We start from the raw sequence: 17,296 nt of genomic DNA on the forward strand, positions 1-17,296 counted from the left end.
TTAGTGCCTCTCTATGGGACTTAACTACACACAGGAATGAAGGCACACAAGTACAGCGCAGGTGAACAAACTCATATACCAACAAACACACACACACATACATACATAGAGAGTATAAGGGAGTACAAGAGTCCTAAGTAAACTGCTGCTTAATTAAAAGGTATTTTATTGGACAAACTGCTCTCTGAAGCATATAGACTCCCCATCACTAGCTACTGACCGAGGCCCACACCGAGTTCATTAAAGGCTGAAATTACCACTGCAAATTGGATTGTCTACTCCAGAATCATCATCGAAGAATCAATATGACTTAGATGGATGTATTTTTTTTAAGGCCAGGTGTTGTTGCAGCAGGGCGACTGTTTTGGAAAACAATCAGTCAGGGATGGGACACCAATCCAAGAAACCTCAAGTCGGGGCACAAAGTTCAACAAACACCATTATGAGTCAAGGAAAAAAAATGTGACGCTATGGCTCGGCAACACCGCCAACACTTATGACAAACTTTAGGACAACCTTCAGGAAAAAGGTTTTGAGTGACATTTAACTTCAAATATTTCTATATGTCTGCGCAGTCTTAGCTCTCTCTTTATATTCTTTTTGATATGGTTTCCCTGAAGACTTCTATTAATCCAATTAAAGCATGATGACATTTAGTTTCTCAAGAAGGCTGCAAGAATGGACCAGAGGTTCAAAAGTAAAATGGATTTGGAAACCGCCTGGGACAGAGACTGGAAAGACACAGTGGCAAAAAAGAAAAAGAAAAGATTTCTGACAATTACTTTCACAAGACAGTACAGCATCTAAGACCTTCCGCTCTTTGAACCTTTTTTTAATTTCCTCTAAGATGCCATAGCAGCAAGTGGGCATTGATGCTGCTGGCTGTGACGAAGTGTCCACAGGACAACACTGAAGAGGACAAAGGAGATGAAAGCTCAGGTCTGGTCGTAGGGGACTCGGTATTTCATCTTAAAATGCTACATCACTGAGCCCCAATTTCATTTGAGACCCCTGTCAAATAAAACAGGGCTATCTTAAAGAAGCTGTGTACGGACGTGTGGAGCCAGAGAACAGAGACACAGAAGATGCTATGTGACTCTGTTATTATCCCTGCTCTGTTTATCAGAGACATAGGTTCAGCTTCAGAGAGAATGGTGCTCAAGTGTTCATATGGTGTAGGCTCACAAGATAGAGTCAAATATAAGAATGCATCTTATTTAATATAACCATGGATCTCTGAGATAACAAGGAAATATTTCCCCATAATACTGCCCTGCTTACTGTGAGCAAGAAAGCTTGTGACAAACCTGTCAGCTGCACTCACTTGGTGAAAGGAGGGCTTCTTTCACACTGTTGTCACAAACACCCTGAAAACAGGGAAGAGTAGAAAGCAGCGGAGCATGTTCTCAACAACAATAACAGCCATTTCGCTTCCTGATCATTTCTGTTGAGAGGTGAACATCCGCACGCACGTGGAGGCTGGTTACAGTGGTTACTTTTTTGTATCCTTTACTTAAATCTTTCAAACTCAACCCAGACTAAAAGATGTTTGAGTTCTACTGGAACGGAGACAGATGGGAAAGTATTCATGCAATAACGTCATCGTCCTTCATACTACTACATTGGAAAAGGGGCAAAAATGTCTACATCTAACCAGGTGTTGTGTTTTTCCATACTTGCCGATCAGCACTGTAGCTGATAAATAACCACACTACTATAGTCATTTGACAAAGGACTGAATGCCCATTGTCCATGTAACCACTGAAGATAAAAGCAAGATGTGGGTATTTGTGGGTTTTTTGTCCAGTGTAAAAGAGGTATAAAAATCAAGGCTATAGCCTTACATAAAGTACATCTAAATGTGCCAATAATAAGACAATATACAAGATAATCCTTATGCTGTATGTTTGTTTGTTTGTATATGTCATTTTGTGAAATGGCCTTGTTCAAGTTTGAGACTTTTGAAATAGCAAACACACCAAATGTCATTCAAGTGTTGAAGCAGCCCAGTCGAAAGGATAAAATGTTGGCAGTTATCACTTTTGCAAATCACAGATACATCCACACGTACGTGTCATAGGACATTCATATTTGTCCAGAATGAGTCAAATCACGTTCCAATTACATTACCTGACATTCATATAAGGGAGCGATGGGGAAGGTGGCGGAGTTACACGTGGTAAGGCTGCCAACCCGGTGACTGCATTTCGGCAGCGTGACAATACTGGGTATTTATAAGGACACCTCAGGATAATCTCCAGTAGTGCTTGTGGCGACCAAAACAAGTCAAAACATGATGTTTTCCACACCATAGCCAAATGTTTGTTGTGCCTTAACCAGAGCATCAGCACAGCATTGTGACAAGAGAGAAACAGAAAACTGAACCTAAAGACAGCTGGGGTTTCAAAACAAAGACGCATAGTAATGTAGAAATAATGCAGAAATGTACTTTCCTAACATTTATTCTGGTGATTGGGTTGTTGAAGAATGTATCATGCATGGGAAGGATAAATGCTGGCTGTAGGTAAATAATCATGAGAATGCTGCCATGAAAGACAAGCAGGCATCGAAAATCACACAACAGACAAACAGCAAATGATGTGATGATGATTGTTTAAAGGACATTGTTTGCTTTGAGCTAAAATGAAAAAAACATGCATATAAGATTCTGTATGTTAAGGTACTTTTAGTTGATTTAAAATATTTGCAGAGCACAGTTAAGAATCTGTTCCGTCCCTATAAGAGAGCCAATGTACTCGAACTACCATTACATCAATGTTTAAAAGGCAAAACATCAATGCAAAATAAAGGAGGCAAGAACCACAGTATCACTGTTAAACCAGTTGCACTTAAACGACATCCAGCATAGAGCTAGCAGATTATTACCACTACTGCAACATAAACACAGCATGCCACGTCTCCCCCAATGTTACTGCTTTCCCTTGTTGTCAGTACAGAACTACCCAAAGGCCAGTGTGTGTTTGTGTGGCTACTTTACATAAGCTCAACATCTTAGTGTGCATCCACTGGAAAACAAACAAACACACAGAGAAAGGCTCCGCAGCACAACAGCAGCTATAAAATCAAGAGACAAGAAAAAGCTATACTTGTAACACATTTTTAGAAAATGTCAGCAGATGATGTGTTTTGACACCTCTGCTCCTGCTCTTCTCCTGAGTCTCCACAGCCACAGGGTTGTGGATTAGCTGCCGTATGTTCCACCCAGAGGGGTCCTTCTCACTAATCTGGCATCTATTTAATATTTGCTCACCCACAGTGGCAAGGCGGTGTGGCCTTTTCACTGCGGGACAGCCAGTGAGGCAAAATGACTGCCTGATAGAGGGGACGGGATTCATGTGGTCCACAGGACAATATCCTTCTGACCTCAGGGGGGGGGGCTATCTGGAGGTGGAGATCAATGTTTTACCATCATTTGTGGGCAGATATAGAGACCTTTGATTGAAGTGAGAATAGCTGCCATGGTGGAGACTTGGGAAGAATTTAAAATACAGTGAGACAGATCTCATCCTCCCCTCACCAACTGAGCTACATGGGCTTGCTCGGGGGGGGGGGTTGGTACTGCTGGAGCAAGTCAACATAAGAAAGCTAAATTTCTGTGCCAAGTTCTTGTGAACTATTGACTGGAAACACAGGCTGTGCAAGGCCCAGGACAGGAAGGTTCTGCAGCGGGTGATTAAAACCGCCCAGAACATCACTGGTACCCATCTACAGAGCAAAAGTGACATCGGTGAAGTGAGATGTCTGCACAGAACCCAAAGGATACTAAAGGACATCACCCCACCCCAGCAACAGTCTGTCACAGAGATCCAGCAGTATCCGCTGCAGTACCATCAGACCACAGAGCGGCTTCTTCCTTCACGCTGTGAGACTCCTTAACTCATCATCATCTGCATTTAAAATCTAAAAAACTGTCTTATTTGTTATTTATTAGTCTAATTTATTATTTAATTTCTGTTTGAATAGAAGCATAGAGGGACTGCAAACTATACTTCATTAAACAACTTTGTATTGTTTAATGACTTTGTATATTGACTTTGTTTTTGACTATGAGCACTTTTACATGTGATACTTGAAGTAAAAAACCTAACATACTTTTTACTCACGCAAGGATCTGAATGCAGACAGGGCCATGGCTCAATACTGAATGGCATTTTCAAAGAAGAGGCCAGCATGAAGAGGAACAGAGTTTTAGTGATAAACTAAGAAACAAGACATTCAAGCTTACAGTTGCATCAGTAGCTTTCCAAAACAAAAATAAGATCAACCAAAGAGGAAGTAAAGAGGACATGGCTGCTCTTCTGTACTTGCTCTTATTCCTCTCTCTGCTCTGTGTGATGTCATCAGAGCAGCCTATCCATGTTTAAGCTAAAAAGTGTACTGCCTCAACGGCACCTCCTCTCAGGATGACGATGCAAAGATATGCCTAATCTTCACTAACCCACCCTTTCACAATCTGCTACTTCAAACAGACGGACTTAGACTGAGCCCAAAGTTCCTGTGGAGAATTGCATCTTAAAGGCCATGAACTTCTTTTGAAAGGCCAAGATGTCCTTGCCGACTTAGCTGGATGTAATAGGCTGAAATCAAGTCAATAAACCTCACTGAGCTATCTGACGAATGAGCTACTTGACACACACAAACACGATTTTGTGAGAGCATGTGTTTGCGGAGAGGTTAATGGCGCATCCAAAGAGGGATTGCACATTCAGATGGGCGAATACCGGATACCCGTGGATGCACGACGCCTCTGCCATCCAAACTCTCCTCTTTTTTTAAATGTACCACTGCCTCAGTCTCGCATTCAAGCTGCCCTCCACATGCAAATGAAAGAGGGAAGGCCCACACATGCGAGCAGATCATTATTAGTTTTCTGTGTCAGGTCAGAGCATGAGTTTTAATCTGTATAAGAAAAGGACCACGCTGAATATCAAGAAAACATTATGTGCTATGCATTTATTCATCACAGCAGCGGCTAAAAGGCACGTTCAAAAGTTAGAATTTCAAGGACGTGTTAAATACCTAACATGCAATCAATACCTGTAAGCATACTTCGCGTCAAAAACACAAATTTGCTATTTCTCGACGACATATTGCCATAGCAACCATCGTTCACATCGGTACAGATGGAGCCGATTCGGTCAGAAAGATGTGAGAGGCTGATTTAACTCTCAGCGGAACCAGAACCAGACAAAAATACACGCTGGTCACAAATACAAGAATGAAAACACTACCTGTCAGAGTGTGCTCACTAGCAAGAGTCTAATTGGCAGCATGGTGCGTGATGCCCAGCTGGAGTTTCAGAGGGAAGAGTATCCCAGAGCTGGAAGGGAAGCAGGAATCAATAATAACACCACAATCGCTTCTGCCTGCTATCAACCTCACTTACTGCATCACTGGATTGTCACTAAGAGTAGCAGCCTGAGAGCAGCATTACAATACTGCTAGAATAATTAAAGCCTGGGGCCGCTTAAATGTTTACAACAGGGTCTTGAAAGGTCTAAGAAAATGAAAATACCTAAAGGAACTACAGCTACTATTGCTGTTGTTCTGTAGGAAAATAAGATTATTTCACAAAAAAATCAAACTATTCATTTAGCCCTTTAAGACCTTGGGTGCCGGTTAAATATACAGTCTAAAATCGAAGGTATTATTCGAAAACATCCAATTAAACCTGAGGGTTTTCTGAAAAACTTGACAGAACTGTTCACTGAAACCTTTATTCCTCAGCCTTTGGAGCCGATAGGCAGTTAAATTAAAGACCATTTTAGAACTGAACTGATGTGAGGACATCTGAATATTGTGTTGGAGAGGTTAGCATGCTAACAAGCTAGTCCTGTTCTGTTCTGGTCCAAAGCTCCTGTGCCAACAGTGTAAGTGTCAGTGCCAATGTTTCCCCAGCTCTCTGAACTCCCAAGTCCTGATTACTAGCTGCACAGCAAACTGAGGTAACTAGGTAAAGGCAGCTACAGTTAGCTGCAGTTAGCGGTTACTCTGGTGATATGCTGCCCCCTTAGTTGTTTTGAGTAGCATCCGGCAGGTGGCCAATTCTTTCATACAGCAACGTTAAGTACGGTACTTTAATATACTAACTTACTTTCCACCATTAGAAAAGGTCAAATTATGCTTTGATCATTAAATGTATATAAACTGGCATTCAGCCTCTTTCGTGAATACAGAAGCCCTAAAATGCTACAGTTTTTCATAGCCTTCAAGATTTCATGGTAAGAGGTTTGGATGTAACCAAGGACAAGGTTCTGGATGAAAAACTTGATAACATATTACTTGAGCTGCTGTAATTCTCTGAGAGTCTGGTAAGGCAAAGGCATGAATTTTGGGAAGAACCCAGTGTGTACACATGGCTTCGGTGCATCGGAGCTCAGTCCTTGTAGGTAAGAAAAGGAAAAGAAGGGTTGAAAATGTCATCAGCGTCACTGGTGCCTAAATATAGCCCTGTGCATCTACAGCCAAGTGTTTCCTCCACAGACTGTCAAATGGCAGAATGAAGGAATAACAAGGCATATTAACAGTAAACACGCGATATGAATAATGGCAGGTCAGAAGCTGCCTCAGTGTCGGGGCTGTCACTCTCTGCTATTATTATTATTATTATTATTATTGAGAGCCCTCAAGAAACAAGAAGTGTTAACCAATAAAAATGTAATGGAGGGAACAATGCTGTGGAATGACAGCATTAATATTGAAGGAGACGCATCTTGCTCTCACCACAACCTGCATTTTAAAGCACACAGACACAAGCAGACAAAGAGCAGACAGATACGAGTCTCCTCTAACTCCAAATTTTCACCAAGGTCCCCAGCAAACAGACGCGGAGACACATGCTTGCTCACACGCTCGCACGTCGCTTATTGACTCTTACTCTGCTTCTCTGCACTTTGATGCCAGTGCAGCCACAACCCCTGCAATGATTCTGCACCATCCCACGCAGAAATCGCTGAACAGAGAGCAGTTAAAGGGAGTCTGTGCCGTGAGCCTAGGGGGCATTAAAGATGTAGAATCCGGCCACGCCTGCGCCCCCTGCCTCCATTTCCCTTTGGGATAACAAAAAGGAGCCTGGAGGGTCCATGTAGACCCTTATAAAACCTCATTAAGGCTGGTGATGATGCACACAAAAGAGTGCCAAAAAATGTGGACGCACAACGCGGCTGTTGGATGCTGTGGTGTCCTGGTGGAATGTGCAGGAGTGCATCAAGGGGGTCAATAGGTGGGAAAGAGATAGCAACAGAAAAAATTCCAAGAAACTGTTTACAAAGTTATTAACAAGTTATTATCTTTCCAATTTAATCATCTGTACCCTTATTATTACTATCATTCTGCAAGGTTTAAACAGGACGTGGGTGGGACTAATCAGGAGTTTACAGTTCAAATTGGGATGGGTTGATCAGAACTTGCTTTTTTTATTATTGTTTAGAAAACTATTTACAGAGCAGCTTCGAAATTGAGCCTCAGTTCAATGTTTTTGATCACAGGACTAAGAAAATTGTAAATTTTTTACAGAATCAGACGGATTTGTCAGCTGGCTGATATTATCACACGATACTGGCCTATCACATGTATAACGGTACTGGTGTTTATGCTGTGTGGCATCTGCAGAAATGATTTTTTTGCTTTTACAGGAAGTTTTGCTTGGGAGTAATTTAGAATCATTAAAATTCCCAGTAAACCTTACTGTTTTTTGTAGAAAATTAAGTTCAGTATTAAACTGTAAAATATATGTCTCTCTGATACATATATTTGTCACAGATGTTTGGAAACCTCTTTTGAGGGTTCATTAAAAAAATGTTTGTCAGCTCATGTGTAGAAGTTGGAATTATTTTCTCCCAAATATCAGTATAAGCATCGGTCGAGAATTGGTCAGGCTAGAGCGTTTTTATCAAATTCCATGAATAAACTTCAGTCAGCTACCCAATGCAGATTCTGACAAACAAGTACAGATATCGACATGTTTAACTCAATCAATCATTGTACTGACTTTTCATTTCCTCTGAGAAGTCATTCATCCCTCATAATTATTCTTAGCCTCTTTTTTTTTTCTATTTCTTCCAGTGAGGCAAAATCTTACATTTCTTTAAAAACAGCCTCTGAAGGCAGCGTATGCTGAAGAGCTCCTTTCTGACCCCACAGATATCCATAAAATGAGCTCATCTCAGCCTCAAACTGTATACAGAGATGTAACAAAGGATCTGAAGGTTTGTCTCATTCTGGGTCAGCAGAAAAAAATGTAACTTTAAACTTTAAAACAAGGGATGGATGATCTCCATCCATTTTGGTCCGATATGCCGATATTTTCCAACTCATTTTGGCCGCAGAGAACAGCAGAGAGCACAGAGTCTCTTCTGTAGAAGAATTACCATATTATTATGCCTAAAATGACTGCTATGGCCCACAGGCAGATGCAAATATTTCTTTAAAATATGCACATTCACTGGGAAAAATAAGAAAACTACTTAGTCTAGACTACAAAGTTCAACATGGTGTGTGCATATATAAAGCACTGTCTTATTGGCCTGTCAAATCTGCAGAAATGTTTATTTTGGGCCGATGGCAATATTTCATTTTGAAAGCATTTATCGGCCATTACAGGTGACATGCCTGACCCAAAACCAAACTATTCCAAAATATTTTACTCCAAGCTCATTGTTGAAAACTAAATTTGTGCAATTACACTTCAATGTGATGCCCTCTTTCCCTATGTCAAAATATTACCTGTTAACCCCGTCTTGTTAAGCCCCCTCTCCGTTGCAGCATCCATCCGAAATAATTAGGAGAGGAAAGCCTATTAGCATATTGCATTATCGTGTACTTCGCACAATGAGACAGGTGGGGAAGTCAGGACAAAAAGGAATAAAACACAATCTCTGAACAATGCCTCAAAATAATCCTGAATAGATAATCAGATACCACAGAGAGCCTTTAAGAGGCTATACTATCTATGAGCCCAGATGGTTCTGTGAGTGTGTGTGTGCTGTCAGTATGCTATAGAACAAAGCCAAAAGAAACGAGTTGCTATCTGCATAACAATTCATTCTTCAAATTGGTACCTGAATTCAGCTCCGTCAGCCAGAGAACAGAAAAAAAAAAAGAGCTGTAATATAAAGCGTGATATTCAGAAATGCTGGGGTGTGAGGCAGCGAGTGGGAGGATTCCTTTACCTGACTTTGAGAGGGAAATAATTGTCTTTATAACCATGCAACATCATTTAGGATTATCATTAACAAATGGCCTGTGTGTGTGTTTCTGTGGACGTGTGTTCAGTACAGACAGAACTGTGTGTTGCTGGTGGGGGTGGTAGAAACGCGGTTGTTTTACAGGAGCATCCTCATTCCCCATTCACTATCCTGCTGGTTGACTGACAGACAGCATAAAGTTGATGAGCCACACACACAAAGACGAGAAGAAGCAACATACTAAAAATAAAAACTTTCTAGAGACCGAGAGGGAATGTAAAGGAGGATAAAAATGGTATGACTCCATAATTCAGGATCCATTTTGCCATTAGCAGTGCAGAGGAAGTGACTGAGCAGACACATTTATATTCACCAACAGAAGCATCTAACCAGAGCGGAGGGGCATCTCAGTTGTTGTTTACACGGTGGATACACCTGAAAATCAGCGCAGTTCCACTGGCTAACCCCTAATCAGGCCATTGCTTGAAATATAGATGCTGTGGACAAGCAAAGCAAATACTTTATATTTAATTCAACAAATAATAACATCAAAGAAGACGGAGAAAAGTGGCTGGTGAATAAACCATGAGCAGAACGGAGGTGAGAAATCAACACTCAGGGAGAGCGGGGAGGTGCCACTAACTGAAGAGGTGAAAACAGACACCAAGAGGCGAGGAGTTGACACCAGAATTTAACATCAGCACAGTGATAACATATACTTAAGTCACACCAGATATTTTTATCTGGAATTTTCAAGATCATTAAGCTTGGCATACTTTGTATTAGCAGACAAAGGAATTTCCACTGCTTTAGTTCCGTGAGGTGAAATTAAGCTTTTAGGGCAACAATTCCAATCCAACCAGGTCTTTTCAGCAGCTTCCTTCTCCATCCACCAATGGAGCTATCTGATGGTAGGCCCGTTTAATGATCATTGATCTTCAGTCATTTGCCTACGGTGACCAAGTGTGAGTAAATGAGCACATTGCAGAGAACTGCAGGCCCAATTTGCCATCATTTACTTTTATTCAGACCACCTGGGTGCGTATCAGTCCGTTTATCTTCATAGATGCACTCCATGCGAACATTTAAGTTCCCCAAGCAGAACTACAGAGTCTCCAGGAGCCCTCCTCCATAAGACTCCAGAAAGCTCCAGACTGCTGTTTAGGTACAAACTCCTGAATGTTATTATCTTCACCTGCTGCACAACTGGCGACACAAAAAACCCATATACCTAAAACTGTGTGGGTTCATATCCTGTGATTAGTAATTCATGCTGAGCTCTGTACAATATTCTTGTCGTTTATGATTGTGACAGTGGTAAACTGCTTGGACTTTATTTCTAGACAGTAAATTTAAAACATTAAATCTTTGTATGTGTATATGAGCTGAAATTGTGACAGCACTGCTTATTATTCCCTCTAAATATAACATCATTTCTCTATATACACAATGTAAACAACCAAACAGCACAACAATAGAACACAACCAAGATATTCTATGGGGCTTTATAGATGCATTTTAATTGTTGTGGGACCTGCAAGGCAAAGTTTGAGTTTGGAGTGAAATCTGATAAAATGATGATGCTTTTATGATGCTTTAAGCTTGATTCAGATAAATGGATTACCAATCGGACGGGAGCTATCTGTTTCTCATCTTCTTTCTCCTAACAGGAACTGTTGGGAGTTTTGTTTGACGCAGACACCAAAATAACAGCCCAATGATTGTTTACTTCCATTGTTTAGATCCTGAAAAAGGTGCTTTTGACAAATCCTATAATATAGTGTGACAGCTACTTCTTTATCTGCTCATATTTCCGTCTTTCACCACAGGCCTTTTAGATGGGAAATGACACGATCCCAAGCATCCTGTGCCAATACCCACTCACTCACTTGCTGTCATTTAGACTGGCATGAATACACAGATGCCGAGCTGAATTACCAAGACCTCACATTCAGCCGAAACCACAAATCCATTGATACCCTGTGATTATTGACAGCGCATTCAGAACATCAGGATTAAACACAGAGAACAACTATCAACTACTTCAGATCTTCTAAGCCACAATTTTACCTCCCTGTGTGTGCGAGTGTGTAGCTTAAGTGTTGTGTGGGGAAGAGATAAGGCAAGGTAAGCTGGTGTGGAGATGGCGCTGTTGGGCCGGAGAAAAGCATTGAAGTGAAAAAGGGCAGTTATGCACTTAACCTGCTGTCTGATAAGTGAGGCACTGTGGAGGCCAGGAGTCGTATAGAGTCTCAGAGAAAGCACTTTCACGCTGAAGGCCGGGCACACAGCCAGACACTAAGCCCACCTCACAAGTCTGGCCTCCCAAGTGTCGCTGGCAGCACTGGTTTGCATAATTTGACTGAGGATTTCAAGGCTTAAAGCTGCAGTAATCAAAGTTTGATATGAGTCGCGCATAGTGACAGGAAATACCGCCCAACTCTGTTGTGTGGTGATCCAGTCAGGTAATAATTCCTGGTGATACCTTGCATTTTAGTGTGGTTTAGCAAACAATTTTGGTCTATTCCTCTTGCAGGATTAAAAAAACTCTGATAAGCCTGCTGTATGCTACCTTCATAGTGCCAAACGAACCATACAATTATTACCTAGCTAGTGAACATAGTGGAGTATGAAGCAGCTAAAGAATTAGTTTTCTTTCCCCTCAGGAGGTAGTGAGGAGCAAAGCAGAGTTTTAAAAATGTGAATATTGGACATTTTACAGGTGGCCAGAAACATGACTTCAAATGAATGCCAATTGTGTTCAGAGTTCATACTGCTGATTATCCAAAGGTAAAAGTTAAGTCTGCAAGACCTTCAAAAGTGTTTCAGCTGTGGCTGTGATAACAGGCAGTTAAGAGGGCTAAACACGTACTCATAGAACTACAGTTACATCCAGAAACTACTGTTTTCCTTGCTGCTAAAGCACCCCAATTTGTGCTGTCATCAGCGAGAACCGACACTAACATCTTCATCTACTCCCGCCATCCAAGGAAGTCGAACATCCATTGGATTTTTATTTTATCATTTTTGCTCGTATTGGACACCAACAAACACGTTGTTTGTTTCTTCCTTAAGATATGTTCCCTTACATTGCTAATAGTGTAAAAAGGTTGAATCTCGTTTAAGTGGAGTATACCTTTTATTTTTACCGCAAAATAAAACAAAAACTTTAAGGTAATTTCGCCCCACTCCTATGGTGCAAGAAGTGATTTTTAATACATAGTGAAAGATGTAGTCATACCTGCAGCCTGTGGTTTCATCATTAATGGTTGCCAAATTTTTGTCTGCCGTCCCGAAGGAGCAGAGTCTGATAATGTTCATTTGTGCATTGACCACTTCATCAAAGGTAACTTTGTATCGTTGTGGCTACTATTAAGCCTAACTGTCCCTTCTACTTTATAACACCAGTTACTGTTTTTTCCCTTTCTTTAGCTTTAATTGTTCCCCTGTAACTGATCAGTAACCCTTCAGCAACAATGAATAGCAAGAATAACCAACGTTCCTCCATTCTACTTTTGACTTCATCTGAATTTGACTTGTCATCGGAATCACGTGACTTGCAAACAGCGTGTTCAGATGTTCCGGCCATGTCACCAAAGTACGTATTTACCTTTAGGTATTCAACATTTTGAATGCTAACTGAGCTCTGTGTCTTCTGGATGTGTAAGCAATGTTTCCTCACACATCTATGTTACTAATATCTACTCGATAAAACAATGATATTACAGCTTGTTGCAGTTCCATTTTTGTGTTTGTTCATAGAGTAGCATAAATGTAGCATAAAATTCGGAAGTTACAGTATACATGGGGTACAAAGGTACGTCACACACACACACACACACACACACACACGTGTTTCCCTCACTTAATTAATCATACATGCAGTATATAGGCACACATTTCTAGCACATTCACATACCACTCTCTAACCAAGCCTCTCAAAATCATGCTCCATTATTCATTATCCTCACTCTAGCTAGTATGCATAGTGCACTTGCCACTTCACAGCTCAAACTGGATGTTAGTGTGTTATTAACCCATGTAGTGTACGAGAGCAGCTCCTTAACAACCTGTCACAGCACTCAGGTCAACTGATGGGCTGCGACAAGCACGTCTGCCGTATTGCCAACAAGTGTGATGGAGTAAAAACTCATGCTTTTCTCTACGGTGTTATCAGCTAGCTTGACAACCCGAGCTGCACGTTCACAGAAGATTCACACTGACACTGGCCATGATTATGTAACAGCTCTGGAGCCTAAAAGGGAATACTATGCCTTCAGACCGCTTAGTCTGTGTCAATGCACATGTTAAGAGTTTGTCCTGACCTCTGATGTCGGCTGTTACAGTGTGCAAAGTGCCGCAGAGACCAAACTGCAAAAAAGATGAGAAAGCTGGTAAACTATGATAAGTTGACCAGACAGTGGTTCCTTAAGGATTAGAATTTGTAGGTCAGGAGTGATATCACCACTGCATCCTTAATGTGTAAAAGGGTTAATTTGAACTCATTGTTTTAATGCAACTAAAGTAATTTTTTCTGGCAACAGCGCTCCCAGCTCACCCAAACAGCAACAAAAACATGCGTTAGTGTTTACATGGTGGGAAGCCAACAGGGGATCATTTGCCTCCAGAAAATGAAAGAACCCACCTCAGAGAGCAGGTTAATGACAATTTTTTTTCCCCCAAATGATTGACAGGGCTTAGCGTGGCAGGTCCGGCCAAATATCCCTGATAAGACTGCAATTACACTGCAAACAGGAGCCTTTACCAAACAAAATCAGTCGTTAACCTGCTCTCTGAAGTGGCTTCTCTCATATTCCTGGAGGCATTACTTCATCAGAAGTCATACTACGTAGATATGTCGGGTTTTTGTGCCTTTCTCCTGGCATCTCACATAGCTTACAATACAGCGATAAACAAAGTCTGGCACCAAAACAAGATTCAGTGGCATAATGACCCCTCTTTTTTTAAGGTTCCTTGGTCGGTGGGCTAGCAACCTCCACTTCATGGTCGAGCTGCCTGTCTTCAGGGTGGTGATATCTGAGTGTAAGACTCCCAGGGCAGGTGAAAAGAAGCAGCTGCTGACTGTATAAGGAGAATAATCCAAACCAAAATGGGAGACGGTGTTTAAATCCATTTTTCAACCTAATCCCACATTATTTACAGTAAAGCTTTTGTGTTTTCTTACAAATAAACACGTTACAGACTTTGTCATCAGTGCAAGGAATTTCAGCTACCTAGTAAAATAAACTCTGTATCAAGGCCAGGATGAACGTCAATTATACAACCAAGACCTTTCAAAAATGGTCTGCCTACAACACACGGGCTATCTTTAGCATGGCTTTGATTTGCTGGCAGAGCTAAATTCAGCCAATGAACGATCAGCGGGGTCCTCAACCCCCTTTACTGTCGCGTGTTCGTCACAACAAAGCAGCAGATTGAGGACTCAACGCAGTAAAGCACGACTCCTATGGCACAGTGGAACCATCACATGCTGTTGATGCATTGGGCAAATCAAACACTGCAGTTTACTGATCACACACAAAAAAGGTTCACAGAGTTAGAGAGTAACACTAATGAATTTCTGCACTCAAATGTGAACCCTCTTGCCGTTGAACAGTTTTGTGTGAACGCCATTTCTCCCACCCTCATGAATAAGAGAAAGAAAAATTAGTTTCACCCACAGAAAGTACATGTGAGAAGACATGATGGTACATACAACTTATTTTTCCTCCTGTTAAAAGACAAAAGCTTACAAAAACAGATGGATGGCGTGCGAGTACGCACGTGCGTGTGCTCACACACCGGCACGCATGGAGCATTATTCATGCAGTGGGATGCCCCTAAATGAATCCATGTGTGTAAATGTCATCAGTAAATGTCAATAGCTTTTTGAGGCCTGTCCTGAGGACATGGGGCCCAGCACATGGGCCGCAGGACTTCAGACGTACCTTCATTTCCTACTACTTCATCTATTCTTAGTATGTTCAGGAGCTCATCTGCTCATGTGATGAATTAAACAACAGATGAGTTAGGGTCTTTTGACAAGCAGGAAGCAGAAAGTAGGACAGATATGATCACAAGACGATTGTCATTCACGGCATAAAAAGAACATAAGAAAGAGAATAGAAGAATATCCCCGTCGTACATTTTCAAGTGGGAGAGGGCTACAAAATAAGTAAACACAAACTGTAAACACTGGAGACATGCACACTTTTCAAAACATTACCACTATGATTTTTCAATAAAAGAGATAACATTGATACTACGTGGCTAAAGACTCCATTGGTAACAGTTTTAGTATATCCACATTCATACTGTCCGTACCTCAATGTAGGAATCAAGCCTGGGGTAGACCCTGTAAGGTCCCAGCACGTGGGACAGAGGGGTGGTGCAGGGGAAGCTGGTGGTCACAGCGTGGCTCACTTCAGGCAGAGAAAACACCTTGAAGCCAAACTGCTCATACAGCTTCTGCAGTTCTTCATCGGGCTTCTCTTCTCCCTCAGACAGGACACTGCCCACCACATAGCGGCATTTCTCTGCCGGCCTCTGAAGGGGGGAAAGAATGGATATATATCATACATATATACATTTATAATCCCACTTAAAACACTTCAGTCTGTCACCTCAGAGCACCAACAACTTATTAATACAACCATCAAACACATCGCAGCTCAACAGCGTCTGTTGAAAGAACAATATGTTCCTATTGGACACATAACTATCAATAACACTAGGTGACAGGGGAGGTTAATGCTCCATCAGCACAAAGCACAAACGTAAAAATAGAACTTGTTTGATTTAAACTTGTGAAGACATAGCAACGTCGAGTGGCACTGGACAGAAGGCTGGTAGACCTCCAACAGCCAGCTCACATATGTGGCAGTTCATACTGTATCTTAGCTGAGAAGCATGTTAGTCAAGGTATGGTCACGAATTTAACACTGTGTACCATGTTGACATTATTAAAAGTACAATAATAATAACTCTTTGATTTGACCTTTTTTGCATTTTAACCAGGTTTCATGAGAAAATTAACAAATGGTTGCAACCACACATTATTTCTTCTCGACTACAAATATTTTGGAAATTAGGAAAAGTTGATAAACCTTCACAATGTCGTGGTGTCGTGGAGCTGGTCAGGACTATTAATACTGAGATATTTGCCCCCCCCCCCCCCCAACAAAAAAATAAAAATAATTGTAGATTTTGCTTCAGAACAGCAAACCCTGAAACATGCAGGGATTGTTTTGTTGTCTTGCCTGATGACACTTAAGCAGAGCTGATTCAAGCCGACACGGAGGTTTGGTCTCCGTCGCTACAAAGCGTCTCTCTGCCACAATAATGTTTCTTTATGTGCCCACATGTCTGCATGCAGATGAGAGAGACACAGCGATCACAATCACTGAGCGAATTGTCAGTCAGAAGAGGATCTGACAGAGATTCTCCCACTCACATCTGTCTGCAGACAATCACATTCACACATTCAGTGGGAGCTGCTGCTGCTGCTGCTGCTGCTGCTGAAGGACCATACAGGCTTTTTTTCCCCTTTTCTGCATGTTTTTGTCAGTTAACTAAAAATCACTTCAGTTTTCTAGATCTTGCCATAACATGTTAGATGTCTAAGTAAATGTAACCCAACTTCCAGACACTGAAGGGGCCAAATTCATTTGTAATTATTATTACTGTCATCATTCATTTAGGCAACTGCCAATAACAATGGCACACTGTTGTAAGATATTATGCACAGATTATTCGCAGAGCAATAATCTAATAGGCCTCAGGAAACTAGCCACATCACACTGTTTTCCATTCATTTCTGCACAGTATGACAACAATTTCTGCATAAATTATGATCAAGATCAGAGTCCCTTAAATGTATTTACGTAATAAGCAACTTAATAAATGCAGAAACCAATGAAAATATTTATCTTCAAAAAATCCTAATAACTAATAAAGAATTCCTACATTTATTTTTGGTGCATTCAATGGCATATTTATTTATCTATACAATTTTGATTTTAGCAGTTGCAGTCATAGTAATGAGTAACATCATGTTAACACAAACAATCTTTTAGGACATTTCAAGCAAT

The 17,296-nt window shown here is 41.2% G+C and overlaps 1 protein-coding gene across 1 annotated transcript in view; it reads right to left on the reverse strand.

The window, feature by feature from the left end:
- Positions 1-17,296, reverse strand: part of tex264a (testis expressed 264, ER-phagy receptor a) — a 79,548-nt gene that overhangs the window by 46,875 nt on the left and 15,377 nt on the right. Inside the window, exon 2 of the mRNA XM_030420827.1 lies at positions 15,531-15,752. Within this exon, the coding sequence (XP_030276687.1) occupies positions 15,531-15,752 (222 nt within the window). The remainder of the gene's footprint in view (positions 1-15,530; positions 15,753-17,296) is intronic.

The sequence above is a fragment of the Sparus aurata genome, chromosome 6 (assembly GCF_900880675.1).
Source record: "Sparus aurata chromosome 6, fSpaAur1.1, whole genome shotgun sequence".
Lineage (NCBI taxonomy): Eukaryota > Metazoa > Chordata > Actinopteri > Spariformes > Sparidae > Sparus > Sparus aurata.